Below are 10,686 nucleotides of genomic sequence, written 5' to 3' on the forward strand. Positions count from 1 at the left end.
AATTTGAATCCAATATACAGAGAATGTCAGTCAGTTGATATTGGGATGAGAAGCTGGAAGATGTGGAATAACAATGACAGAGCATGAGAAACAGACCTATCACAGTCTTGCTTCTGAGAATGGTAAGCTAAACCATGAATAATGGCCTGGGTTCTCAATGCTATTCTATTTCCCGAGCCATGCTCCATCTTGTGTGGGGGACTGGCTAGGTGAATCCAGGACAAAACCCTGGGGCTTTCTTTTCTCGTTTAGAGTCCTATTCTTACAACGAATGCCCACTGATTTGTAGCTAAGTGAGTTTCTGCTTTTGACAATGAGAAAGTTCAAATATAAAGTCTTACGGTATGATGAGAGAGGGAGTCCTGACTCTGCATGATAGAGGAGAATGTGCTTGAAGCATAGAGAGGTCAGAAGATTAATTGTTGAAGTGCAGAGAGGAAACAGTGAACAAGCCAAGCTTAGGAAGAAGCTACAGTTTAGCATGAAAGGTGCAGGAGAACTGTGTGTAGGTGTAGGATACAAAAATGGACTCTCACATAATGACTAGATTGTGAAGATTTTTATTTTATGACAGGTGGGAGAAGCAACTGTGAGAATTTTCAAACAAGAACAGCAAGGAAAATAATTTATTAAAATTAATTCTGGAGAGTAAAAGTTGAGTTAGTGGGTCATTTGAACAGTGCAAGTAAGCTCTAGGGGCCATAACTAGGGCAGAATCAGTGGGGGATAATTATAAAAGTGATTATAAGGCAATAGAGTGAACAAGATTTGATAACTGCTTAGTCATGAGGGAAGATTCAGGAATAATATCCAGGATTTTTGGTCTGGGTGAAGAAGCTAATAATTCTTGAACAACAGAACAGGGGAGACGTAAGTTTCAGTTCTCTTAGATTTGAGGAACAAAGATGTGTGATTGTCTCTATATTTTGAGGTCTAAATTAATAACAGAAGACTCTCTCTCTCTCTCTCTCTCTCTCTCTCTATATATATATATATATATATATATGATGGTACACAGATCTCTTAGCTCCATAATGAATCCAGTATTGCTCAACTTTTTAAAAATTGCTGTTCTCTAATTATGGAGATCCCTCAGTTTGGAGTTACAGTAGTTGATGGTTGCTTAAGAAACCTCTACTGATTTTTGCTGTCCTTTGTCTTCGAGGGTACTCATGGATGTGGCTGCTTAGGGCACGCACAACCATTTCAAGCTATCTCTCCCTAATGAGTGCCATCAGACACTGTGCAAGGCTGTAGAGTGTGGCGGAGGAGGGGAGGCAAAATGACAGCAAACGAAAGCTTCTCTTTGCTTTTGGTTTCCTCTTGTTGCATCCTCTCTGACTCCAAAGGTAAGCTAATGGCCTTGGTTTTCCATCCTGTCTAGATTTTTTGTCTTGGGGAGAAGTTGAGTTCTGAAGCAAAGGGTGCCTTGTATGACTTCCAGGCGCCCACTCTTATCCTCTCTGCTTCCTTTGTTTGCTCAATAGTTTCTAGGTTCCCTTAGTGTTTCTTTTACTATACAATGGTGAAGTTGTTTACCACTAGAAGGAGTTCATCGGGTGAAATTTACCCAGGGCTCACTTAAAACTGATGTTGCACGCATGCATGGATTGCTTCCAGGGTTACTCACTCCTTTAGCTTTTGCTGAGGAATCTGTCAGTCAAATCTGTAGCTGCTGACAGCAACTTTTGAAGACTCTTTTCTCTTAACCATAATGCATTAAACACTTTGAAAACAGATAAGCTAAGATTTTCTCACAGTCTGTTGTGCGTGTTTCCTTCCTATACACTTCAATATAATGAAATTCTCATGTTGTGCAAAGAGAATTGTGGCATAAAACACATCAGGTTTTATTCTTTCTCACTTTATCCCTATGTATGGATCCCCACACATTCCTGATATATTGGGTTAGTGTGATAATAAGTTCCAATTTTAAAGCTTGAAAGTCCTTAATATGATCCATAACTCAACAGAAGTTTCCCTTGTGAAAAAAATGTGATGTGATGTTTCTGTTTGCTTCTATTCTCTTTTGTGTTGCTCATCTCCCCCATTAGCATGAGTCCAGCATTTTGAAACCAGGAGCGCCATTAAAAATCATCTTTTAAAGAAGGGAATACCATCACTGTGATTGCAATACCCGAGGAGAGGCTAAGTAGAAAGTGGCTTTATGAAGATGAATTACTGTTGCAAAAAGAACTGTGACACTGATAAATATTAAAGAGCCACTGTTGCCCCCATGGAAATCATTTTATTTAGTTGCTTCTAAAACCTATTCTCTGTCCTTCTCTTCCCTTTTATTTCTATGTTGATTTACATGACAAGAAAGTCTCTGGTCCTTGGGAGCTTGTCTGCTCCTGCCACTATTCTCTGTTTCCAGTCATCACCCTCTTTTTGCTGAGGAGATGAGTGACAATGAAGTGAGGAGTAAATGGCTACTGGAGCAGATGAACTCTGAGAAACAAAGATCCCCTTTTCATGCAAATTGCATAGTAATTTAACATGAAGGAAGAAAAAACCCCAGGGCACAAGATATCCAGAGTACTGGATGGTATTGGAGGTTCTTCCATGCAGCCTTGATGTCTCTTTAAAGAGTGTTATCTTTCAAAGCATCTCGCTCCCTTTCACAGAAAATGAAAACACATTTCCAATTTCAAAAGGACATTGAGGAACATAAAACTCAACCTGAATCACAGGCCTGGGTATGTCCTCACACCACCAGTCTCCTCCATGTCTCCTTTAACTCTGTCACTCATTCCTCCTAAGAATGTACCTGCCCATGCTTACTTTTTGCCCAAGCTGTCCATTCCACCTGGGAGTAGGAGGCTTCCTTCCCTTTCTTTTTTACTTAAACTTTCTCTGCCTTTCAAAGTTTAGCTCAAACCTTACTCTATTACCTTTATAGTCTTTCCCTACTGATTGAATGATCTTTTTTCAGAATTCCCATTGTATTTTTTGATAGCACTTATCATTTGACTATCAGTTTTTCATACAAGTAGGATTCTATCCAAATTTGTTCAGGAGAGTAACCATGTATTATAATAAATTTCTGTTTATCTATAGCCCTTGATATAATAACAGATATAGTATATGTATTTGTTAAATGCACTAGCTGTCACTTAAGCATTACTAAATTGAGAAGGATAAATTTATTTTAGATCTATCTATCTGTTGGTTTATTATTATTTTTATTCTAGATTGAAAACCCTGGATAGTTTGCCTTAAAGATAAGTCAAGCCAAGCTATGTGGCCTGCTTTTGATTAGTTGATTATTCAAAGACAACATCATTCATAGAATGATAAATTAATGTATTTCATTTAAAATGATGTTTAACTCAGAGAATTGGCACCTACTCACATTATTTCGTATGAATATTATTGACAATAACATTTGTAATAGGAAATAAATTCTCACCTTCTGCCTAGTACCATTATAAGCATCTTAAGTATGTATAGTTTTATTCAGTCCTAACCCTCACAAAAATCCTATGAAGCAGATAGTGTTGTTATCTTCCTCACTTCATAGATAAGGAATCCGAGTGTTAAGCCACTTGCCAACAGTTATAAAATTTGGACATCAATAGTCTTGCTTCGGGGTTTCTGTTGTTAAGCCCTTATTCTATTGTCTATTTTAATACTTTCTTACCTTGGCTGTGTTCAGTACTCCTCACCTTACAAACTCAGGGACCACTCATTCTGAGAATGTATCTGATAGGCCTTTTGTCTGGGTGTTTACTATTCACAATGCAAAACCCAGGGAAGGATTCTATTTGGACAGAGAAGTTCACATTAAATGAATTCTACATTATCATCAAAGTAAAAGCATGAGATTGCTGGAGACTTTTTAAACTAGTGCAAATGTGTTGCTTATGAGAACATAAAAGGAGGCCAGTAGGTCATATGGTTTGTTTAGAATTCCTTTTAATTACTGTTTCTTTCTATTAGTTGTTTGCAAACATTAAATTATAGGGTAGATGAATGAAGAGGAAATTATATAGATATCATAAAGCTAAAAGAAGTAACATATAAAACTGCCATGAAAATATATAGTATAAAGGAAACAATACCTCAACTCACTTCACTTAATGGTAAAGAGAGCAGATTCCTAGTTGAAAAAGAAAATACTCCTTTTTGCTCTGATACTTGTTTATGGAACAAAACTTGTATCCTGTGATTTAAGTACTATCAATGTCAGTTGCTTTCTGTGTGTACATATATATATATATATATATATATATATATTTGCAGTTTACAGCTTTACTCAGTTGTCATCCACATTGACTCTAGATTTTTTAAAGTGGTGACCGATATGTAGGTAACCAAAGTGCAGAGCTTATTTGGAAAATCTTCATTCTCATTATGTTTTCTGAACAATCTCATGCGGATGTGGTATTGGATGTTGCTTATTCCTTTAGCCCAGACAGCTTTGCTGAGCCTGGTATCAATGTGCACATCTGGAGTCCCCATCTCTTTCATGGCGAACTTCCAGATTTCTTTGAGTGTCCCAGGAGCATGCTTCTTGGAACTCACTCCATGGATGTGCTTGTGAATGCTGATTGTATACTTTTGGGTCACCACTTTGTTGATGGCAGAATGGCATTTCTTATTCTTGCCACCCTTCATTATGGGAGCTATCTTACAGGACCCAAGTTGGAAAGGAGTCTGTGTATTGTATTGCATATGTGAGGATGAAGGTTCATTTGTGAAGAATAATGGAACCATTTAGACAATAGTTATATTTTCTGAAGTAATGTATGGTGAAAGTAAGGCTGCTAACCTCTCTGATCATCTAGAAGAATAATAAAAATTAGAAATGAGAGCAAAACTTATCTCCATGTCATTAATGTAAAAATTATTTGGGGGGCACACCTTAGGGAATATCAAAGGGTTTTGCCAGCTGTGTTCATGGGAATTGTATCCAGTTGCTCATCAATGAGTCCTATTGGAACAGAAATAGCAGGGGGTGAGGTATTGCATGTCAGTATTGGTTATAATCCTCAACAATTGAGATAGCTGTTTACCCAAACCAAAATAAGAGATAAGCATGGGGCTAGCACTGTGGCATAGTGGGTAAAGCTGCCACCTGCAGTGGCTCCATTCCATTTGGGCACCAGTTCTAGTCCCAGCTGCTCCACTTCTGATCCAGCTCTCTGCTAAGGCCTGGGAAAGCAGTGGAAGACATCCCAAGCCCTTGGGCCCCCGCACCCACATGGAAGACCCAGAAAAAGCTCCTGGCTCCTGGCTTTTGATCTGTGCAGATCCAGCCGTTGTGGCCAGCTGGGGTGTGAACCAGCGGATTCAAGACCTCTCTCTTTCTCTCTCTGCTTCTGCCTCTTGTAACTCTGCCTTTCAAATAAATAAATAAATCAAAAAAAAAATAAAAGAGAAGCAGAGAACAACCAGCAAGAGCCTAGGGCTTATTCATTTGTAATCTCCCAGAAACCTTCATTCTGCCGGGGACTGTACTTTAGTACAGCACAGAGAGAAAAAGAGTAAGTCTCATTCTCTGCTCTTAAAAGACTCATGGTCTTGGTATGGTAAAACAAAATAAGAGGAAAATTGGAATCTAGTAATAAAAATTACAATACAACATCAAAGTGGTAGTTCTAGATCACTCAAGAGCTAAAGAATAGAAGTGCAGAAAGATTTGACAGTGCACATAACCCTTGAGATAGGGACAAAAAGATAGGATCTGTCTGGGTAGAAGAGTGGGAGAGGAACACTCCCCCAGTAGGAATAGGATGCATACAGGCATCAAAATACGACAAGGGAGGGTTGCATTAGGAAACTGAAAATGGGAAATATGGAAGTGCTCTACCATTTTATTATGGCCTATAGTTAGATTGTTTGATGTTTCAGATCACTTATTCATCTTTAAAATTCTGTCTGAGAATGGGTTCACCATCTGCTTTGAGCTGCTGTCGATGTGGGTTTGTCTTGTTGAATGACAGACATGATAATTTTGAAGGGCAAATGCAAACATGGAGGTACTTGCAGGGTTTCGTATATGTTGCAGACAATATAAGATAGAGGAGAATGCAAGTGGTCTCTGCATCAGAGCTGCAGCCTTTGGGGGGAGCTGATGCACTGCTCCCAAATGTGCACTGCTCTTTTGCCTTTGTGTGCATTGCATTCCCTATTCCATCTGCCTTCTCCCCTTTCTCGCCATGAGAAAGTCATATTCTTATTTTTTGAAATAAAGTGAAAATTAGAAGCTATTAAAGTGGAAAAAATCCTCACCTGACCTGTGCATATTCCACATATCCACTTTGTTTGGGTATCTGGAGAAACAGATATAAAAGCTTTTTCTTTTGTCTTTATAGTGTAAAGTGGTTGTCTGAATTTATTTCAATCAACTGAATTAGTCCAGAGTCAAGAGAACATCTGACTTGCAGAAACCACATTCATCATGGTTTGGTAATGATTGCATCAGTTATGAAGTGTGTTTGTGTGTGTGTGTGTGTGCGCGTGTGCAGGGAGAGAGTATAGGAGATTGAATTTTCCATTCACAAGTACAAAATGACCAAAAGCAAAGCATTCTGAAATTTTAATCTGTTTTCTTCATCTGAAAGCAGCTGTAATCCCTCAAATCATCAGCCTCTATAGAATTCTCAGCAGAGTGCTCCCTGCTCTGCTGTGTGTTACAGTAACCGCAGACAGATTGTCTGTAGTGTTAAGGGACAAATAATATGACCATATCCACTGGTTTCATCTTTAGATTGGCATCTGAATATAGGCAGTTGTTTTAAACTAGTAATTAGCTGAACCCTTGGGGAATTTCTTTTCAAAGTTCATGCTAGTCCTTATGTGTCTCATTATTTTGCTTATGTAGGCTGTCTTGTTCAACTAAATAAATATATGTGGTGATGATCTGGCTTCATTTTGACTCCCAATTTAATTTGATAGACATAGAAACTGATGGTACTGCATACAGTCTGTAGCAAAGTCAAAGATACAGTATTGCACTCTGGGATATTTATTTGGTTTCAGTGTTTATGTTCTACTTATAGAAGAACACAGTTAGGTAGATTTTTATGTTATGATGTGCTCACACCCTGGATTCCAGATATATAAATATGTATATATATATATATGCATACATATATATACATATTTATATATGCTGGCAGAATAAAGAAAACACTGAGTGAAGGATTTGGTTGGTAGTACAGTTGTATAGTAAAACATATATTGATTTGTTCACTCATGGTATCTTCCATAAGAGCATATTTCAGCCTTAAAATTTGCCCTGTCCCCACATATAGTCAAAGTACTTTGTAGGTATTGTTATGCGTTCTTTTCAAAGAGCATAATGTAAAACTGTGCTTAACCATGGTTTCTTTTTACTAAGAAGTCTCAGTACACTCATAATTAAATGAATTACTCATGAAAATTATGTGCCTTTCTTCTTGAATATATTGTGTAACTCCACAAATATTCTGAACGTCCTCACATTTTTATATTACAGTGGTTTCCTACCATAATATATACCTCCTGATTTTAAATTCTTTATAAAAAGAAGTGTGGAAAATAAAAGGGTTGGAAGATAAATTTGAAGAATTCTTTGTGTCGCTCCCCCTCTTCGTGGAGGAGCAACACAGGACCCTGCGCTGTTCTTTCGTCTGCTCGGCCCTCCCCGGGTTTGCTGCTGGTTCTTCCCGGGTTGGCTACTATCCCTTCCACCTCCGTGGAAGGGCAGTTCCCCCTGGCCGCATTCCCCACTTCCGCAGGGGAGCGGCAGACCGCCGGCCGGCTCTTTCGGGGGCTGCACGGGTTCCCTTAGATGTTCCCCATAGATGTTCCTGGTGCATGCCGTCTCTCTCCTCCTTTATAGTCCTTCTCTGCCAATCCCAACTCGGCTGCCCACACGCCGAGTACGCTGCTCTCCAATCAGGAGCAAGTCCTACAGTTAATTGGTTGAACTGGAGGCAGCTGTGCGGAAGCTGTTTACTTCTCTCCCAGCGCCATATTGTGGGAGAGCAGATGCATAGAATAAGTCTTAATTCCAGTAACAGTCTAGTCCGGTTTGCTCCCCACAGATCCCCCTTTCTTTTTATTTTTGGCGTTGATACGCGCCTGTCTTCGGTGTCCCGCGGCACACACTCTACTCTACTTGCTAGAGTTGCCACAGGCTCTTACAAGTCCTATCAATCAGGAAAACCGAATCCGGGTCCTCTCTTCGCCATTGTGAGGAGGTTTTTAGGCGCTGATGCATGCCTGTGTTCGGTGCCCTGCAGCGCATGCTCTGCTCTGCCTGCAGGGGACTTACAAAACCTATCAGGCAAACCGAATCCAAGCCTTCTCATTGCCTTATTGTGGGGGAGACTTATTAGTGTTGGTTCGTGCCTATCTTCGGTGACCTGCAGCTCATACTCTGGTCGAGCTTTGCTGGCGCTTACCGCCTTAAATCAGGCAGACCGAATCCAAGCTTAATATTGTTGTATTGTGGGGAAGCCTTACTGATGTTAATTCGTGCCTGTCTTCGGTGACCTGCGGCGCATAAGCTGCTAGCTGCCCGCAGGTGCTCATCGCCTCACTTGATTAGGCAGACCGAATCCAAGCTCTCACATTGCAGTGTTGTAGGGAGGCCTTTTTATTTCTCTATTTCTCTATCTCCGGGCATTCCTATTTCTCCCATTTTACTTCTATCTTCCAGCATTCCTATTTTTCTCACTTTACTTCTAAACTTCTGTTTCTCTTATCCCTGCGGCTTCCCGCTCTCATTCTTATCCCCGCGGCTTCCCGGCTGCGCCCGCCCCGAGGCTGCTTTTCGGCGGCTTCCCGGCTGAGCCGCTTCAGCCCGCGCCTCTCTCATCTGCGCAGCTTCCCGGCTTTGCGCGGCTTCCCGGCGCCTCGCCCCGCCGGCGGGTTCCCGGCTCTGCGCGCACGCTCCGCGGTCTCCACGCACTTCGCGCCCGCACCACGGCCTCGCGCCAACGCCCCGTGCTCTCTCTGCACGCGGCGGCTTCCGCGAATGTTTCCGCCACCACCGGCATTCAGTCCAAGTTCCCCGGACTAACCTGGCGAATTCTGGCGGCCCACGTCTCTGCCTCTGGTTCCAGATCTTCGCCTCTTGCTCCCCAGGGTGACTTGAAGAATTCCAAGATGGCTTGGCCTGCACTCGCGGCTTCATCCTCCCTAACATTTTTCTCTACCCGGTGTGTTTCCCTAAGTTTTCTTCCAACAATATTCCTCCCTCATTTCTCCTGGCCTCTCCCCACAGTCCGTATCCAAGTCTAAGTTTCTTATAGGTTTCACTTTCACTTTCAACCTGCAGTCCGTATCTGAGTCTAAGTTTCTTCTTGCTTTCACTTTAAATCCTAACTTCTTTCCCACAGTCCGTATCCGAGTCCAAGCCTCCTCTAGGTTTCACTTTCGCTTTCAGTCTCCTAGCTTCCCCGCCATAGTCCGCATCCGAGTCTACGAAAGCTTTCACTTTCGCTTTCAAATCCTAACTTCTTTCCCACAATCCATATCCGAGTCTATGCCTAGGCTTTCAATAGCTTCTTCCGGCACCTAGGCTCTTTGCTAGTCTCTCTCTCCAGTATTTTCCTGCTTCTTCCCGTTTCTTCCCTCCTAAGTTTCATATCCGTCCTAGGTTTCCTATCCGAGTCACGGCACCATTATGTCGCTCCCCCTCTTCGTGGAGGAGCAACACAGGACCCTGCGCTGTTCTTTCGTCTGCTCGGCCCTCCCCGGGTTTGCTGCTGGTTCTTCCCGGGTTGGCTACTATCCCTTCCACCTCCGTGGAAGGGCAGTTCCCCCTGGCCGCATTCCCCACTTCCGCAGGGGAGCGGCAGACCGCCGGCCGGCTCTTTCGGGGGCTGCACGGGTTCCCTTAGATGTTCCCCATAGATGTTCCTGGTGCATGCCGTCTCTCTCCTCCTTTATAGTCCTTCTCTGCCAATCCCAACTCGGCTGCCCACACGCCGAGTACGCTGCTCTCCAATCAGGAGCAAGTCCTACAGTTAATTGGTTGAACTGGAGGCAGCTGTGCGGAAGCTGTTTACTTCTCTCCCAGCGCCATATTGTGGGAGAGCAGATGCATAGAATAAGTCTTAATTCCAGTAACAGTCTAGTCCGGTTTGCTCCCCACACTTTGCTCACATAAGTTATGAGGAGATTCACATCAAAATGAGATAAGTATTCTTGGGCTACCTGGTCATTGTCCTTTCAAATAACAGACAATCTTGATGGTGAACTAGACTACAATGTGGATGAGCTAACTCACTCATGGAAGAAGTCAAATTAATTGAGTATCTTGTTTGGCCATTCTGTTTATATGAAGCAGCCAATCCCTGGTTGAGTTGAATATACCACATTTTCTTTATGCATTCATCAGATATAGTCACCTTTGCTGATTCCATGTTTTAGCTATTGTGAACAGTGCTGCTATAATCATGGTGGTGCAGGAATCAATTAGATGTCTTTTGTGCATATACACAGTAGTAGGTTTGCTGGATCATATGGCTAGTGTAGTTCTAGTTTTTCAAGAAGTCTCCATAGCGTTTTCCACTGCGGCTACACTAAATCACAGTATCACCAACTGTGCATAAGAGTTCCTTTTTCTCCACATCCCCACCAGCATTTGCTACTTCCTGTATTTTGGATAATAGACATTCTGATGGGAATGTAGTGATATCTCATTACATTTCCCTGATAGTGATGTTGAAAATTTGCCCAAGTATT

At 41.8% G+C, this 10,686-nt stretch overlaps 1 protein-coding gene across 1 annotated transcript; it reads right to left on the bottom strand.

Moving 5' to 3' along the window:
- Positions 1-4,254: 4,254 nt before the first annotated feature.
- Positions 4,255-4,719, bottom strand: LOC100345958 (large ribosomal subunit protein eL31-like). Its single transcript, XM_051819328.2, has one exon. The coding sequence runs from the start codon at positions 4,717-4,719 to the stop codon at positions 4,255-4,257; it is 465 nt and encodes a 154-aa protein (XP_051675288.2).
- Positions 4,720-10,686: the final 5,967 nt, after the last annotated feature.

The sequence above is a fragment of the Oryctolagus cuniculus genome, chromosome 8, assembly GCF_964237555.1.
Source record: "Oryctolagus cuniculus chromosome 8, mOryCun1.1, whole genome shotgun sequence".
NCBI lineage: Eukaryota > Metazoa > Chordata > Mammalia > Lagomorpha > Leporidae > Oryctolagus > Oryctolagus cuniculus.

Excerpts from the sequence above, each read along its gene's own strand:
- LOC100345958 (XM_051819328.2), bottom strand. The coding sequence starts at position 4,719 with ATGGTTCCATTATTCTTCACAAATGAACCTTCATCCTCACATATGCAA.